We start from the raw sequence: 19,241 nt of genomic DNA, 5'->3' as shown, positions 1-19,241 counted from the left end.
AAAAAAAGTGAATCCCATATTAAAAAAACAAACAATGTTAAAAAAATTATAGGCCTCATATTAAACACCAACCATAGGTCAAAGTCTAGAAATAATTGACAGTGATTAAATTAGATAGTGAATATAATTGCTCAAACTGAATAGCAAGCCTGATAAACTTTTTTTTTAGGACAATTTAAATTCATTTTGACTTAATTTAAGAATTGTATACACTTAAATAAATTAGCATAAGAATATCACTAAATTGTTATATTCTTTTCCTAGAGAATAGATCTACTGACTATATTTGAGTTTTTAAATTTTAATCACCAAAATAAAACAAGGTGAGCGAATAAATTTAAATAGGAGAGTTTATTATAGTGTAATTGTGAAAAGGTAGCAAAAAAGAATATCAAGTAAACTTTCACTAGAAAATCAGTCATTTTAAAAGACCATAAGAAACAAAGTTATTGCGTATTCTATTTAAAGTAAAAGACATGAAAATACTGTAAAATTTTAAAATAAGACAAGTGCAAAAATCGTTAAAACAATAAATGATGAGTTTAATAACTTATTAAAAAAAAAAAGAGAAGAAAAAAAAGTGGAACCCACCACATTCAAACTCACGGGAAAAAAAAAGTGGATCCCATATTAACAAAATCAAGTAATATTAATAATAATAAAAAAAAATGAATCCCATATTAAACAAAAACAATGTTAAAAAAAATGCTTAAAAAATCAAACAATTAAATCACTAATGATGGATTCATTGCCACATGCGTATCAACTCATTAGTGGAAGCAAATGAAATTATTGTGCAGCAACATACTTAAAATACTTATATATTAAAATAAGATAGAATTTAATTACTTTTTTCATTTTTTCCTTACTCTAATAAATGTGAAAAAAGATTAATGTCATAAAAGAAAAAATAATATTGAATGGAGATCAAATAATTAATAAGGTAAATTAGTGAAATTCTAATTCTAATTGACGTTTCCTTAAAAAACCGGGTAAAAAATAACATGACAAGTAAAATGAGTTAAACAAAAAATATTTACTAAAAATCCTTTGTGGTCCCACCCACTTTTTTATTTAAGGGCAAAAAATTGACGTTTTATACTTTATATTACCAACTCTTCTAAAAAGTAGATAGAAATATTTTATTATAGTTCTATTTTTCTACTATATAGAAGCATCGATTTACCCATGTTTCGTCGACAGTCACTCTTAAAAAAAAAAAAAAAAAAACTGGACCCCACTCTCCCCAAACTCATGAGAAAAAAAGTGAACCCCACCCTCTCCAAACTCGTGAAAAAAAAAGATGGACCAATGTTTTAAAAAAAAGAAAAAAGGCAACGTAAAAAAAAAACGTGCACCCCATATACTAAAAAATCAAACAATGTGCATGTAATTCCCAAAGTATCCCCATGGCCCCACATCCAAACTCACGGGAAAAAAAGTGGAACCCACCACATCCAAACTCACGGGAAAAAAAATGTGGACCCCATGTTAACAAAATCAACCAATATTTTACACTTTTAAATTAATCGAATTAAAATTGAAAGTATCAACTGATGCTTAAATATTGCTATTATTTTATCTCAAAGAGAGGAAAATAGTTTTCTTTTAAACAAGTCTTCTCTTTTAAAAAATATTTATAAATTGTTGTAGCAAACACGAATAAAATAAAATTTTAGATACGGAGCACAAACTACAATGTTATATTAATCATATTTTGAACATAATATATATTATCATTATTTAAATACAACTATATATACATAAATACACTATAATCCGAAGTGTTGGGTTGCGCACGGACATAAGCCATCTAGTAATATCTATAAAAACAGCCGTTTTTATCAACTGCCACAGCCACGCTAAAAAATGGCTACTTTGTACTTTCATTTAGTAAGTACAAATGACAACCAGCTTTGTACTTTCAAAATTCCACTGCCGCAATTGGAATACTCATCTCAAAGAGAATTTTCGGTTCTTTTTCATTTTTCTTTAATGGGAAAAGGGCCAATAATACTCGACCTCCTGAACTATTCGAAATAGGTTAATTTTATCCTTTATTATATTTTTTGGTTTAAAAATGTTTTCATAGTTACATTTTTGGCTTAAAAGCGTCATCTATCTAGCCAAATAGCTCAAAATATCCTTCTTACTGACAATTATCTAATATAAGAAAAAATAGATCAATTTTATCCTTATTTGTTTTTTTTTAAAAAAAAATTTGGGGAGGGAATGTTGAATGAGTGAGACATATAATAACAACTAAGAAAAAACACTTTCTATTTTAATAAATAAAAACGGTGACATATAACATTCTTTTTCCTTCTAATTTGTTATGCATTAGGTATGAATTTATTAAATGTGACCTATATTGAATAGTTAGAGGTATTGTTAACCTTCTTCCCGGTTTTAATTAAGGAGCCGTTTGAGTTGATTTGAAATCATGAGATGAAATCACGATGATTTGAATTTGAAGTTGAAATTTTGTTTGGACACGCAATTTGCATTTCTTAAGTTTTTTTTTTATAAACATAAAAACCCCAAAGGTGGTGAAAACCATCAAAACTTTTCTAATTCTTATATAATCTTACCAAATGAGCAAGTCATAGTTCATAATAAAATTAATATGCTATTAGAATGCCTTTCTAAAAAATACAACTTCAATTGATCAAATTTTAGTTCAATAAAATGAAAAATTAAACATGAGTTGTAGTATAACTACTCTTTAATATAATCCTCTCACATGATTGGTAAGCGCAAATTTATTATAAATAAATATATTACTAACTTATAATCTTTTAATATTTGATATAAATAGTCGATAAACATGATTAGTAAATATATATATTAACTTATAAATCAACTTTTACATAATGCTTTTAGATGATTTGAAATTTTATTTAACGAGATAAAATCATTGTTTGAGATGAAATCACGTGTTCAAACACCTGCTAAAGATTGGTTGTGTATTTTTCCGCCTAACTACAAAAAGCGCCGTTTACATCAACTGTCACGCTAATATCAACGCTACTATAAATACATCAACAGCCTTTGTGCTGTCAGCTTAATATTTCAGCCATGTCTAGTTCAAGAGGAGGAGGCCGTAAAGGAAGAGCAAAATCATTAACTCATAATCATTCTCGTCGCCACTCCAATAATCAAAATTGGGTAATCAAATCTCCAATTGACACACAAGAGTCACAATTAGGGTCACATAAATATGAAGACTTTTCACCTGAAATAGCAACAACAACAACAACAGTAGAAAAAGAAGAACCCAATTTGGAATATATTCAAAAAGACCAAAAACCCCCTCATCGAAATCGCAAGAATTCCAAAAGGGTATCCCGGAAGGTCAATGGTAACTTGGAGAAGAAACCAGAAAGTTTTGTAGACAAAGTTGAGAAGAAATTACAAGGTGAAGAAAGTTACAGAGATGTGTGTGTTGTTGAAAAGAGTGTAGAGAAAGTTGATGATGTTTGGACAAGGCTTGAGGAACTGCAATTAGGTGCTGAAGAACCCGAGTTATCGCCCGAACAACTTAGAATCAATGATCAAGCACAGGAGGATGAGGTAAAGTAATGTGTTCCAATTTATATGACATAATCTTTCCATTTGTAAGATGCTTCTGAATATTTGACACAATTATATGCTTATGCAACTTTGCAAATTCATTATATTACACAAAATTTACAATGAACTCAGGATCACTATGGCCCACTTTTGTCCGGAGGCGGAGCTAGAGTATCGTTTACGGGTAGCTTTGGTTCAAACTTCAAACCTTGAATTAAGAAAATCTGTTGAATGTGTCCAAATTATTAATTTAGGACCTAGTAACTTATAAAGAACTAGAATCCCGAATCCGTAAGCTTCAAATCCTAGCTTCGCCTCTGCTTTCGTCTCCCTTCGACGAGTCTGTCTCTTGTAGGGTTAGGCGTTCAGGCCGTCTGATTGGATATGAAAATTTTGGGTTGGATTTTTGGTTTTCGGATTGAAGAAATCCAAATCCAATCCAAATAAGCTTGGATCGGATTGGATTTTTTTGAATTCGGTTTCGGATTAATCGATTTGGATATTTCGATTTTCGGTTTTGACTTTTGAGCCTTTAAGGTAGGATTATTAGGAGCGAAATTCATGTGCCCTGGTTACCAAGTTACAGGTCATAGCATAATATGAAACTAAATATGTGGATTCAGCAAAGAGTTGTTACCACTAAATCAAAAGGTATTAAGTCACATAGGTCAGTTCTACATTATTCCCTACGTTTCATCCGAAGCTGCCTTATTCTTAAAGTAGTGAGGTAAACTCCAGCTTTGCAAGCTATATTATATTTAATTTGGTAGAAAATTCTATATTGGACTTAATATTATAATGGATAGGGTTGTAGGGTTGGCCCAAACTATGCCGTAGTCCATAAAGGAACTTCATGCCCTAGACCCCATATTGTGGGATTCTACTGGGCATCTTGTTGTTGTTGTTGGTTGTAGGGTACTAATCAGTATTGAGCACATATAAAATGGGTAGGGATAAATATAAGGTATAAAAATTTCGGATTTTGCGATATCCAAAAATCCGAAGTATTATAACCGATGTCCAATCCGAAATTTAAAATTTTTAAAGTAAAATCCAAAGTCCAATTCATAATCCATAAATCCAAACCAAATATCCAAAAAATTTGGATGTCGGGTTGGCCCAAACTATGTTCACCCCTAGTCTCTTGTATCTCACTAGTCAAGTGGCCAATAGTGACTCAGCCAAAATCTGCTGGAGGTCTGGGAATCAGGAACTTCATGCTGCATAATCAGAGTCTATTGATGAAATTGTTGTGGAGGTATGGACAACATGAAGCGGGTTACTGGAAAAAGATCATCATTGCCAAATATGGAGCCCTAAATGATTGGAGTCCAAAGAAGAGCACATGTCCACACGGTGTTGGGCCATGGAAACACATCAGCAGCTTCCATCAGGTTCTCTTCCAGAATATATCCTACAAAGTTGGTAATGGGCTTCATGTGAAGTTCTGGGAGGACAAGTGGATTGGAAATTTAGCTTTAAAGTATTGCTATCCTGGTTTGTACCGAATTGCTATCAATCGGAAGGCTACTATAGCAGAATACAGAGAGAATAATAACTGGCGGCCTACACTTAGAAGGAATCTCAATGACTGGGAGTTAAACGACGTGATTGCTCTTCTAGCATCACTTGGGGAATTTGCTATGGATGATCAAACACCTGACAGGATTTTATGGGGAGTTTCTAAACAAAGGAGATTAACCGTCAAAGAGAGCTATAATCTTTTGTGCTTTCAGAATGCTCTGTTAGAGGAATGGCCATGGAAACATGTTTGGAAGACCAAGATGCGTCTCAAAGTCTCATGCTTCACATGGTGTTCCCTCAGGGAAGCTATTCTTACGCAGTATAACCTCAGCAGAAGGAAAATAACTCTAGTTAATAGATGCTTTTTTTGCCACAAAAGCTTGGAGACTGTCAACCACCTACTGCTACATTTTCCAGTCACTGCTGAGATCTGGAGCTTCTTTTTTGCTATTTTTGGGTTAGTATGGACCATGCCGTAGTCCATAAAGGAAGCATATATCAGTTGGAATTATTGGAGAGTTGACAAAGCCTTCAAAAAGGTCTGGAAGATGGTTCCTGCCGTCATTTTTTGGGTTACTTGGAATGAGAGAAACAGCAGGTGTTTTGATGGGATTTCAACTACTCTTCATACTCTAAAAGCTAGATGTTTAGTAGTTTTGTTCAGTTGGAGCTTTCACTCCCCTGTTAATAGCATTGACAATTACCTGGACTTTGTTAGCTCCATGGTTCTTGCATAGTCTAACTTAGTTTCCTCTCCAAAAGCTTACTAGCTTTTGTTTTTGCTCCAAAAGCTCCCAAGCTTTTGCTTTTGTAAAATGGCACCTTCCAGTTGCCTTTCTTAATGGAAACTTCTTACTTCATCAAAAAAAAAAATATCATTACTTAAAATCCATAAGTAAAATTTAACATTTAAACTCCATATTCAGTCAAATACCATCACAAGGAAGTGAGAGGCGGGGGATTTAGTATTGTATTGAACTATTATTACTAAAATGTGTAAGTCAAATTAACATTTATACTCGGGTGTTCAGTCAAATACCATCACAAGGAAGTGAGAGGCGGACCCGGGATTTAGTATTGTATTGAACTATTATTACTAAATTGTGTAAGTCAAATTAACATTTAAACTCCGTGTTCAGTCAAATACCGTCAGAGAGGAAGTGAGAGGCGGATCCAGGAATTAAGTTGGTTTAGTTCGACCTTCAAGGTCTTTAGTACTAAACTCATTGTACTTTTGAAATCATGGTTTAGATTTAATATATCTTGGAATTTTGGAGTTGTGTATATATCTTAAAATTGTCAAAAATATTGGGTTCATTGACTCCGAAGCCCAAAGGTTGAATCCCAGCTAGGTACGTCGGTATAGGTTTAAGGATTTCAATGCAGTGAGAGCTGTATCTGCTGTGGAAATGTTATAATTGAGTCATTATTCAATTCGAAATCAGTGTGGAAGACGGTTCAAAACTGCAAATATGCGTTAGTGCGTCCTTGGTTTCTTATGGTTGGGCTAGCTTAAGAACAAATAGTTGAATAATCTTGTATGAGTGCGAAGATAGTTGGATAATCTTGTATGAGTGCAAAAATAATTGGATAATCTTGTATGAGTGTGAAATTGTTTCCTTTCTTTTTCCATTTAGTTTAAATGTTTGTAGCGATATAACTAATGCGAGCATGTTCTGGGTGTTCTGAGTTTGCAATAGTTTGATCTACTAAGATAGTTGATTTTCAATATCTTTCTATCTCTCATCTCTCATTTTGATTGATTTATGTAAAGTACATTTGACATTGTACCTGGTTCTTTGCAGTTACTAGTGCTGGAATCTATTTTTGGTGACAATGTCTTCATTCTTGATAGACGGAATGGTCTACGGTCTTTCCAGGTATTGTAGTGCCTTGATAAACTATGCTTTACTTGGCGAGAGAAAATGACAAAATGGTCCCTTATATTTGGAAGTAGGTTCAAAATAGTCCGTAAAGTATGCTTTTGAACAGTTTTGGTCCTTTAAGTTTGCCAAAAGTTAACAGATTCGGTCTCAGTCAAATTTTTAACTTTATCAGATAGATTTGACGGGAACTATGAAAAAAAAAAAAAGATTTTAGCGGAAACTCACATTTGGTGGTACAGCTTTTGCAATTTCTGCTATTTTTGGTTTAGTTTTGGTGTCTAGTATAGTTTATTGTGTTGCAGTTTCTAGGATTTGATTAGACTTTCTTAGTGCTTTTGAGTAAATCTTCTTTTTTTCACAGTTCCCGTCAATTCTAACAGACAGAGTTCGTTAAACACCTGACGAGACCCAAACTTAAAGGACAGAAACTGTTTAGAGCATACTTTAGGGACTATCTTGAACCTACTTCCAAACATAAGGGACCATTTTTGTCATTTTCTCTACTCGGAGACAACCAAAGCTCATTTCATGCTTTTCTGCAGATTCACGTACATATTGAACTTCCTGATGAGCTGATGGTGTCTGTAAATTTGAGTACCTCTGGTGCTCTTGGAATACCAGATGATTGTTCACCTGAGTTCTCATACTCCCTCAAAGTTGAGCATCTACCACCGATTGTGTTGACATGTTTATTACCTAAATCATATCCGAGCCACCTTCCTCCTCACTTTACAATCTCTGTCCAGTGGTTAAATTCAGCAAAAATTTCGTCTCTTTGCTCCATGCTCGATTCAATCTGGAAGGAACAATTAGGTCAAGAGGTTTTATACCAGTGGGCAGAGTGGTTGCATGGCTCTTCTCTTTCTCATTTGCAATTTGAAAAAGAAATAAAGTTAGGTTTTGGTGCTGAGAGTCATATTGGAGATCGACGTGCAATTTCGGGAACTGTTTCACCAGAGGTTGACATCCCTTCACTCAAGAGCTATGACGAGGAACAGCGCCATGAGAACTTTAGTAGAAACCTTCATCAGTGCTGCATTTGTTTCAATGAATATCCTGGTATTCTTCAAATCTTATGCTTTATTTTTTGAGATAATTACAGTCCAATACCTTTCGGTGATCTGATTTACAAAATAGCCAGCAAATGAATCGGTATTGTATACAACAACAGCAACAACATACCCAGTGTAAGTCCACTATTGGGGTTTGCGGAGGGTAGAGTGTACGCAAACCTTACCCCCGCCTTGGCAGGTAGAGAAGATGTTTTCGATAGAACCTTGGCTCAAGTAAGCCAAAAATACTTCAACAAAATGTATAGCTACATATAATATACATATATTGTATATTTCGGCTAGCGCCCGTAATTAATTTTGGTCGATGGGCGAAAAATGAAAAAAGCCCAATTTACGATGTGTTCACCTTGAGATCTAGCAGTAACACCGTATTACAACTTCATGCTACCTTCTGAGTTTATAAACACTTGAAGAGTTTTGTATTCCAAACCCACTTCTTGTATTTATATAGGTGAAGTTTACTCAAGTCCTTAATATGGACTTCCTTAGTTCTTTTTCCAAACTCTTTTCTTCATCAAGACTTACCCTCTTTCTTTATGTACTATAATTTTCTGTATGTGATAACTGTCACAAACTATGACTTGTTTTTACCTTTTAAATCTTAGTATTGTCGAACAATAAGGAAGGGAAGGTTCCCGTTACCAGTGAAAAATTAAAATTGCCTTAGACCAACTTCATCCAAAAAAAAAAAAAGAAAATGCCTTAGACCCACGACACTTACCGTGTTTTTATCATACCTCTGGAGAGTCTTTTAGTCAATGGGTCAGCAAAGTTCTCTTCAGAGCTTACATAAATAATTGCTGATAACTTTACATATATAGTTGTTTTATGTACTCATGTCTCAAGCAACATGTCTAGATTTTCATTATATATATCTTGCTAGATTTTCATTATATATATCGGAAACAGCCTCCCTACCCAGGTAGGGGTAAGGCTGCGTACATCTTACCCTCCCCAGACCCTACTATTGTGGGATTACACTGGGTAGTGACCAAGACCTAGTGACCATATCTTGCTAAATGCCTTAGATATAATCGCTTCACTATCATAGTGCAAGCGGACAATAGGCATCGCTTGCGGCCACAGCCCTGTATCTAACAATATGTTTTCAGCAATTTTGTCTCTCTTTATGCGACAGTAAAAGCAATAAGCTCATAGTTCATTGTGGAATGAGTAATGCCCGTCGGTTTCTTAGAGGTTTATGAGCCAGCTCCTCCACCCAAAGTGAAAATCCATCCAGACGTTAATTTATTATCTTTTTATCTTTTACACTAGTTATCCAACTAGCATCATAATGTCCTTCCAAATCTGAAGGAAATCTGTTACAAAACAAGGCAAAATACTTTTCTTTGATGACCAAGTATCATTTGGATACCTCTCCAATGATCGCTACTTGGATTATGAGTATATCTTGATGATTTACAAATAACAAAGGCAATATCTGTCCTAGTGCAATATATACCATACATTAAAGTTCCAATGCACTAATATAGTCTAGTTGACTAATAGATTATAGAACTTCCTAAGTTCTTAACCAATTAATCAGAAGCATCAAATTGTGTTAGACTCTATAATACCCAAATGATTAAACAGTTGGAATTTAATCTTTTCAATGTAGTGATATTGGCATATGGAAAAACCTTTCTTTTTTTTTTTTAATTTTTTTTTAAACTTTTATACCTAAGATAGTACCTCCTAGATTTTTCATCAATTTAGAAGTTAAATGCTTTTTAAATTATGTCTTGCATATTATTTTCTACAATTAGCTCGTTGTCAAGATATGTCCATTCCATAATCCCTTGTGAACCTGGAATATATCCATTTATCGGCTCCATTATGTTTAAACTCATTCGATAATATTACCTTATCCCTTGCTTCATTGTTTCTTCCTTGGTAGAGAGACCAATATATTTCCATTTCGATATTTTTTTTCTCTCTATCAGCCAACCCACAATAATTCTCTTAAAATCCTTTGGATTTAAAAAAAATCCCAGGGAAACAGAAAATCTGATGGCGTTGATAAAGTGATCATTGTCCTTAAGGGAATTTAAGCTCCCATTATTTGCTGCATGGGTTTGTGGCAGAATTCCTCCAGTATTTTACTAAGCCAAACGAAATCTAAGTCCAACAAAACTTGAAATTTCTCAAACATGGTGTGAATATTCTGAGAAGAAGAAGAGAAGTAAATTGTTAAACAAATCTGATTTTGTGTATGTTAAGGAGACGAGAAAAAGGCATTTATAATACCTTTGGGTATCTGTTAAAATAGTTTTTTCTTAATAGACACTACTTCTCCTAATAGACATTTTAAAAGTTATCTTAAAATTTAAACTTGCCACACTAACTACACTAACACTTCTATGGTTTATCTTCATTCTTACGATTAGTCTTCCTATCCAATAGGCAATAACCTCTCGAGTGGTAACGGTTGCTGAAACGTTTTGTTTTTATCAGGTATGGAGTTTGTGAGGTTGCCGTGTCAGCATTTTTTTTGCTGGAATTGCATGAAAATTTACTCTGACATGCATGTCAAGGAAGGTACAATCATGAAGCTTTTGTGCCCTGAGGCAAAATGTGGAGGTATGATTCCTCCAGGTTTGCTAAAGAGGTTACTTGGTGAAATGGAGTTTGAACGCTGGGAATCATTGATGTTACAGAAAACATTGGAATCAATGAAGGATGTGTGCTACTGCCCAAGATGTGAAACAGTATGCATCGAGGATGAAGATCAGCATGCCCAATGTGCAAAATGCTTCTTTAGTTTTTGTACCCTATGCAAGGAAAAGCGTCATGTTGGAGTTGAATGCATGACACCAGAACTGAAGCTTCTTATTTTACAGGTATTAGTAGTAGGAGCCGTTTGGCCACGAGAATTATTTACTTTCTTCCGGAGTAATGTTTCAGTTTATTTTAAAATAACTGGTTATAAAATATCCAAACCCAACTTGGAGTTGGATTCCAAATTCGGAAAGTGGTCCAAACTTGTTTTCCAACTTCATCTTCATAAATTCCAAATAAAGTGCTCTCTTCTCTGCTTTGCAAAAAGTATAACCAAACATAACTCTATCTTAATAAATTTCAAAAACTGAAAAGTATTTGGAATCTATGGCCAAACGCCTACTTAATTTCCATATTTTCTCCTCTTATCTTCTTTTTGTGAAGATGGACATACTTGTTACTGAATCAGATCTTTTCTTTTATCTCCTCTACATGTTGAGTAAGTTGCAATACCAATCAATTAAGTATGCCTTAATGCAAAATTTGTTGGGTCATCTATATGAATTCTTTGTATACATCTGATTCAAATACTGAATAATACCTCCTCCATCCCAATTTATGTGATGGTGTTAAGTCGGGCACGGTTTAAGGTAAAGGAAGACTTTTGAAACTTGTGGTCTAAATAAGCTATGAATAGTTGTGTGGCGACAAATTCCATGAATATTTGTGTGGCTACAAATCAATCTCATTAAGGGTAAAATGGGAAATTTAAAGTCAAATTGTTACTAAATATAGAAATGTGTCATTCTTTTTGGGACTGACTAAAAAGAAAAGAGTATCACATAAATTGAATAGAGAGAGATAGAGATAAAAATCTGTAACTAGAATAGGAACTCATGACATCAAATCTACTTTAAGGAGTCCGGCGCCTAAATGGCGCCTTTTTGAAGCAAAAATTCCAAAAGGGATTGGGGGATACACGATAAACCAAAACGGGTTTATGGTGGACCTCTCCACATTTTGCTATTTCATTTTTTTTTAATGGTAATAATAAAATGTGGAGTGGTCCACGTTTTATGATTTCAACTCCTTTTTTTTTTTTTTGCGCTTTTAATTCAAGTTGCTTTTATATCGTGCCTCTGTGCACGTTGAGCTAAATGATTCAAGTGAAATAAAGATCACAATCAGCACTTCTCCTTGCCATCGCCCTCGAAAGTGGGCTTGATTTCCTATTGTACTGTAAGCTATCAGTTGAATTCCATACTCTTGAGTCTTGAGTCAAATAATTCGAATTCCTCTGCTTAACCTTTGCCTTAATAGACTCTGTAGGATTCATGAAATTCGGTTTCTTGCTATGTCCCTCTTCTGGAGGATTCTGATTCAATCCAAGAGTTTCAGAAGGTGGAAATCATTTAGCAACTTGAATTAAAAGCATAAAAAAAAAAGTTGAAATCATAAAACGTGGAATCGTGGACCACTCCACATTTTACTATTATATTTATATTAAAAAAAATGAAATAGCAAAACGTGGAGAGGTCAATGATTTGCAAAGTTTTTTTTTTTTTTTTTAAATGTTAATATGTAACTCGTGTAGCCCCCAACCCCTTTTGGAATTTTTGCTTCAAAAATGTGCCATTTAAGCGTCGGACTCCTACTTTAAGTGTAGGAACAATAACTAATCCATAGCCCCAACTAGTTGGTATCACCTATGTAGTTTCCTGTGCTTTCATTGTGTTTTGTTCTTAGCTAAGCCCCCCATTGATTCCGCATTATTGTAAGTCTTTTGACATGGCTTCCCTCGTTATGGTTTTATGTTAAATCGTCTCATTTATCACTTCTAATCATTACATTGGAACACCAATGGACCAGTGCTCTAAGAGGTTTACGCGCTAAACGATTAACCTAATCTCATTTTATCCTCTATATGTGCTACTTGCACCATCTGGATGTCATCATTTACAATCTTGTGAAATCAAGGGCAGTATACATACAACATAATACTCGAAAAGAATCCTGAATCACAGTTTTCACGAAAGTACATTCATGAAAAGTATTAATATAATTTCTTCCTCTATTAAGTAATACCCCCTTTCGTCCAAAATAATTGACGTTTTAGCCTTTAAAAGTTGGTCCAAAATAATCGATGTTTCACAAAATCAAGAGAGTTTAATTCTTTTTCTCAAATTTTCCCTCGATACATTCCTAATCTCCATGATATTTATGTCAACCTAAAATGAAAAGAAAATTATAATTAAGGGTATTTTAGTTAAAACCCCTCTTAATTTTTAGGAGTAAGTGAATTCCTTAATCCATGTGTGATGGGTCCAAGCCTAAAACATCAATTAATTTAGCTGGAGAGAGTAAAAAAAGGGGGAAGGCCTAAAAATGGAGAAGGCCTTGATTGTCAGCATGGATTTATAAAATCCTTTAGATGTTATCCTGCACCTCAATTGGGAACCTTTTAATGACCCATAATGGGCACACACTGATAAGTTAAATGCCAATCTCCTGTTCTTCCATCTTCAATAGCTTTTGGCCATAGAAAATAGGCACAACAAAACCAATCTAGATAAGATTAATTCCTAAGGTAGCATGGTTCATAAACAGTTGTACAATGTATCTGAAATACTGTGAGGCTTTTCCAGGTTTCTAGTACCAGGAAGCTCTGATAGGGACCCATTTCTGCTCTCTTAAACAATTCATATTACTCCCTCTATTCCAATTTGTTTGTCTTATTTTTTATTTTAGTCTGTTTAAAAAGGAATGACTATTTCCTAATTTGACAACTCTTTAATTTCAACATTCCATATGACATGTTTAAGACCACAAGATTATAGAGAATTTGGGTACACTGTACATATCTTAATTTAAGACCACATGATTCAAAAGTCTTCAATACTTTCTTAAAACTCCGTGTCTAGTCAAACTAAGACAAACAAATTGAAACGGAGGGAGTAACTTAATATAGGGAAGGGTCTACTTGGGTTGGCTTTGTATGAGGCCGTTGTCATCAAGTGCAGGATCTTTTTGTCTACCTGGGGTAGCTTAATTATATGAGGCTCTTTTTTCACTTTATTTTTATAACTTGTCTATTTGGAAGGCACTTTGTGGTTTGTATCCTTATCCCTTGTGTTTTTTTATCTATTGCATCAGGAGCGACAGAATTCATCTCAATTGAAAGATAGCCAAAGACTGCGTGAGAAAGAAATGATTAATGATCTTCTCAGTATGCGGGAAATTCATCGTTCTGCAAAGCAATGCCCTTCCTGTGGGATGGCTATCTCACGAGCTGAGGGCTGCAATAAAATGGTGTGCGATAATTGTGGACAATACTTTTGCTATCGATGTAATCGGGCGATTAGTGGATATGAGCACTTCAGGTTGGTACAAGTCTCAAGTGTAGGTTGCTTCTATGGCCGGCAAAATGGTTAAAAAAACAATTAACCATCCAATCCAACCCATTAGATATGGGTTGGATAACTGATATTTTAAAAATGGATCAAATATGGATATTATGCATATTATCCACTAAAAAAAAGGATATCCAGATGGATGATATGGATATATTATCAATACCCATTTGTTTGCTTGTTATATTTCATAAGTTCTTGCTTTCTGGGAGTCTAAGTTTATTTCAGCTTTTGGCTAGTGTTCTCACCTGGCTATTCCTAAAACCCAGGGATAAAATGAATATCCATATTATTTGTCTGTTAATCCATTTTTTATCCATGTTAATATCGACGGGTTAGATATTTTATCGTTTTGTTTAACCCGTTTTCAGCCTATATCAGATCCTACCCTCCCGTTAGCCACCCTTAGTTGCTTCACATATGGCATCAGTTTATGACCTTGAGATTCACTTATATACTTACTTGAGGAGCTTTTTTTTTGTTGAAGGGATGGGATATGTGAACTTTTCCCACCAGAAGCAATTCAGATGTGGGAAGAGAGGATTAATGCTCGCCAAGTTCTCGGTCAGATTCAAGCTCAAATGCTTCCTAATCATGGTCAGCCATGCCCTAATTGTCGCCAAATGAATCCAAAGGTAAGATGGGTGCTCATTGTTCTTTTAAAAAAAAAAAATGTTTGTAGCACACGATATTTTGAAGTTGCAATGTTCATGCAAAAAGCATTCACATAATGATAAGGGCATCTAAAAAAATTGAGCTACCACTATGTGTTTACTTCTTATTAGTTATGGATCAGAATTCAACAACAACAACAAATCCAATGTAATCCCACGAGTGGGGTCTGGGGAGGGTAGGATGTACGCAGACTTTACCCCTCTACCTTGTGGGATAGAGAGGCTGTTCCGATAGACTTCGGCTCAAAAGAAATGTAACCGATGCCGGAATGTAGGAATGGCAAAGAGACAACAAAATAGCAAATGCACAAAACAAATGTGATAACATATATCAATACACAATAGCGAAAAAGAAACTACGCAAGTATCTAATAAACACGACTATAAGTACAACAATACTCTAGTACCTCCTAACCCTCTACCCTAATCCTCGACCTCCATACCTTCCTATCCAAGGTCATGTCCTCAGTAAACTGGAGTTGTGCCATGTCCTGTCTAATCACCTCCCCTCAGTTCTTCTTCGGCCTACCTCTACATCTCCTAACTCCTGCTATAGCCAACCTCTCACACCTTCTTACCGGCGCATCCTCTCCCCTCCTCTTCACATGTTTGAACCATCTCAGCCTCGCTTCTCTCATCTTATCGGCCACTGAGGCTACTCCCACCTTGTCCCGTATAACTTCGTTCCTAATCATATCCCTGCTAGTATGCCCACACATCCATCTGAGCATCCTTATCTCTGTTACTTTCATCTTCTGGACGTGTGCATTCTTGATTTGCCAATACTCTGCCCCACATACTAGTGTTGGTCTAACCACCACTCTGTAGAATTTACCTTTAAGTCTTGGCGACACATTCTTATTGCTCAGAACCCCAGAAGCGAGCCTCCATTTTGCCTACCCGGCTCCAATACGATGTGCAACGTCAACTTCAATCTCCCCATCTCCTTGGATTGTGGACCCAAGATATTTGAAGCTATCTATCTTAGGTATGGCTAGTGCCTCGAGCTTCACTTCCATCTCCGCCGCATGCATCACATCACTGAACTTGCACTCCAGATACTCCGTCTTAGTCCTGCTTAACTTGAAACAACTCTAGGGTCTCTCTCCACATTTCTAGCCTATCATTGACTCCACCACGTGTCTCGTCAATCAATACTATGTCGTCAGCGAATAACATACATCATGGCACCTCCCCTTGAATATGTCGTGTCAATTTGTCCATCACTAATGCAAAAAGGAACGGGCTAAGGGCTGATCCCTGGTGCAACCCCATTTCGACTGGGAAGTGCTCCGATCACCTCTTACTGTCCTAACTCGGGTTTTGGCTCGATCGTACATGTCTGGATAGCCCTAATATAAGCCACGGATACACCGTTAGACTCCAAACACCTCCAAAGGACCTCCTAGGGACTTTATCATATGCCTTTTCTAGGTCAATGAACACCATGTGCAAGTCCCTCATCTTGATCTTCTTACAAGATGGATGGCTTATGTAGTCGAACGCCCTAGCATGAATCTGAATAGGTTCTTAGAGATAGACACACTCCTCTCATTCTCATCTCGACCACCCTCTCCCAAACTTTTATAGTGTGACTTATTAGCCTTGTAGTTATTGCAATTTTGAATATCGCTTGTACAACGGCATCGTAGTACTCCACCTCCATTCCTCTGGCATTTTAGCCATCCTGAATATGACATTGAATGACCCGTCAGCCACTTCATACCTGCCTTTCCTGCGGTCTTCCAAAAATTCACCAGGATCTCGTCAGGCCCGGTCGCTCTTCCTCTCCTCATCTTCCGAATGACCCCCTGAACCTCTGCAGCCTTAATGCACCTACAATACCTGAAATATCTACGTCTCTCGGACTGCTCTAACTCCCCTAGCACGATATTCCTGTCCCCGTCTTCATTCAAGAGCTTATGGAAATACTCTTGCCATCGCCGTCCAATGTGTGCCTCTTCTACCAACACCTCGTCATACCCGAATTCAGATAAATAATTACCAAAAATAGTTTCAATTATAGATGTAAGATGCACTTCAGCTCTAACTGAGGATTGAGGATTTTCAGATACTGTACTAAAATTTTCTTATTATTGTCAGAAAATATATTTAGAGGAATTTTTCAATGGGGAGCTAGTAAAACAAGCACACAAACTTTTTGGATCTTCTAGCTTTATAGAAAATTCTTGTATTTATTTAAACAATTTTGGTTTCCTCTATAGAGTTTATGTAAGAAATCATAATTTTATTGACGTCCAACTATTCTTCTTTTACCGTATTGGTTCGGCCAGAAGTGGGGAGCGTTTGGATGCGGTAATTAAATATGTATTTTCGGACCTACATATTGAACTTAGAACCCACATCGTCTAAATCCTGAATGCGCCACTGCTTTGAACAGGAGCTATTCTCTTCATTTTCCTTCTTTCTGTTTAGTACTGTAGCTAAGTCGTCCCCGTTTTTCTTTGTTGTCATCATGACAGGTTGGAAATAACAATCACATATTCTGCTGGGCGTGCCAGAATCATTATTGTTACCTTTGTAGAAAGACGGTGAAGCGAAGCTCCCAGCATTATGGACCAAAGGGTTGCAAACAACACACTGCTGATGAATAGTTGGGAAAAAAACATTCCAGTTTAAGGAGATATTTCTCAGAAAATTTCATTGATCTTGCTCATTGATATCCGTGTTCCTCATACATGCTTATGGCAAAGGTCGATGGCCAGGGTCCTAGCTAGTCTCGCGGACATATCTTCTCCTGTGATATATGGCATTTTCGCAGCTGTTGTAAGTGCATGCATTAGTGTACACCGAAGTTTCATTCTGCCAAATACCGAGGCTTAGTAAGAGCTACGCCGGCATAACGAGCAGATTTTAACCAGTGCTCTTTTTTTCTCAAAGGTGAAAGAGTGATGTTGAGTGTATTTATCTTTGCAGTAGGTTCAGGTCAAACAATGACACAAAGTTTTGTCAAATTCTTTTACTTCCCTTTTATTTACGGCTGTGAAATTTGAGCTTGACTGAAATTTCAGCAATGCTGTTTTACAGGCTTGTGGATAGAGAGGAATATACGTTTGTTTGAGTAACTGTGTAATGCCACGGTATTTATACCTTTTGTTTGAAATATGTGATTATTGTTTTATTTGATATTCTTCATCTAGCAATTGTTTACTAGCTTGTGTATTAACTTTATGATTTAACGTCTAAGTGAACAAAATTTAAAATAATTGAATTTCTTCCCAATGAATTATAGTCTCAATAAAATGTTGTTTTTTACTGTTCACATACCACATCAGTTTGTTGTGCATGTATAACATATAATGGTAAAAATCACTATTGAACTGTCACTTTTTCGCGAGTTTCACACCCCTACAATTAGCTGTTTCTTTTTCCTGCTTAACAATTACCATCTATGTACAAAAATTTGTTAAGTTCATGTTGACTTGTAAAGATTTAATATAATAAGTTTTGCTTTAATCATTCGGAGTTCTACCTTATAATGTCTATGTAGTGATGTAGCTTGGCACGATGGAAGATTGAAAGACGAAGCTGGGAGAAAAGTCTTCCTTCTTTCAATCCTTTAAAATTGATAAAAGTGGAACGACTTGATTTAAAAGTGAGAGCATTCATATAAAACACGAAATATTTACTAGTTTTAGTTTGTGGCGTTAGTCTTTTACGATATAACCATCATGACATGTATAATTGAAGAATGGAAAGTCAAAAAGTAGAGATATCAATTGACATTTGAAAGTATTATAGGTTAAAATACCTGTAAAGGGAAAGGACATTTGTTTTTAATCAATGACCCGACTAGCCTGCTTTGCTGACCCTACGAGGAAGTGTTGCTCACTAAAGTCAGCTTCAAACTTCCGGTAACCGCTTATCCCAAAGGTAGGTGGGCTCAGATAAGAAATATAGGAATTAGTGGATTGAAGAATGAAAGCTTGAAGACAAAGAGAATCGGGCTTTTCCAAAGAATTACTGCAGCTTTCCCAAATCGAATTGACGCCGCTGCGCAATTTCTGTATCCACAAAACTCGAACCCGAGACAACCTATAGTAGAAGGATCCCATAATCCTTTCACTGAAGCGACGTTCTTCAATCTCAATATGCGCACTTGCCTATCAAGAATAATTATCAGACCTTCCTCATAAGTCAGGTTTTCATCAACTTCCACTTTCCCTCACTGAATTTTATGGCTATCTTTACGAGCATATCATTTCAGCATGGACACTTAAAACAAAGGATGTACAACCTACAATTCCAGAGGCAAAGCAAGTCTATATGCCACTAATTCATTTTGATCCAAAATCTCTTACAAACCAATATATCTTGAATTTAGCTTACCTTTCTGACCGAATCTCATAGCTCTTTCGTGGT

The 19,241-nt window shown here is 35.6% G+C and overlaps 1 protein-coding gene across 1 annotated transcript; it reads left to right on the top strand.

The window, feature by feature from the left end:
* Positions 1-3,017: 3,017 nt before the first annotated feature.
* On the top strand, positions 3,018-18,005 carry LOC132609713 (uncharacterized). The gene is made up of 7 exons (XM_060323825.1): positions 3,018-3,573; positions 6,903-6,977; positions 7,526-8,042; positions 10,511-10,896; positions 13,928-14,154; positions 14,672-14,819; positions 17,342-18,005. The coding sequence occupies exons 1-7, from the start codon at positions 3,079-3,081 to the stop codon at positions 17,471-17,473; spliced, it is 1,980 nt and encodes a 659-aa protein (XP_060179808.1). The 5' UTR covers positions 3,018-3,078; the 3' UTR covers positions 17,474-18,005.
* Positions 18,006-19,241: the final 1,236 nt, after the last annotated feature.

The sequence above is a fragment of the Lycium barbarum genome, chromosome 9 (genome assembly GCF_019175385.1).
Source record: "Lycium barbarum isolate Lr01 chromosome 9, ASM1917538v2, whole genome shotgun sequence".
Lineage (NCBI taxonomy): Eukaryota > Viridiplantae > Streptophyta > Magnoliopsida > Solanales > Solanaceae > Lycium > Lycium barbarum.
The sequence above is the reverse complement of the archived record's forward strand: the minus strand, read 5'-3'. Positions and strand labels throughout refer to the sequence as shown.

Coding starts and splice junctions, on each gene's coding strand:
- LOC132609713 (XM_060323825.1), top strand. CDS start 3,079: ATGTCTAGTTCAAGAGGAGGAGGCCGTAAAGGAAGAGCAAAATCATTA. Junction 3,574..6,902: donor ATCAAGCACAGGAGGATGAG/GTAAAGTAATGT, acceptor GGTTCTTTGCAG/TTACTAGTGCTGGAATCTAT. Junction 14,155..14,671: donor AGTGGATATGAGCACTTCAG/GTTGGTACAAGT, acceptor TTTTTGTTGAAG/GGATGGGATATGTGAACTTT.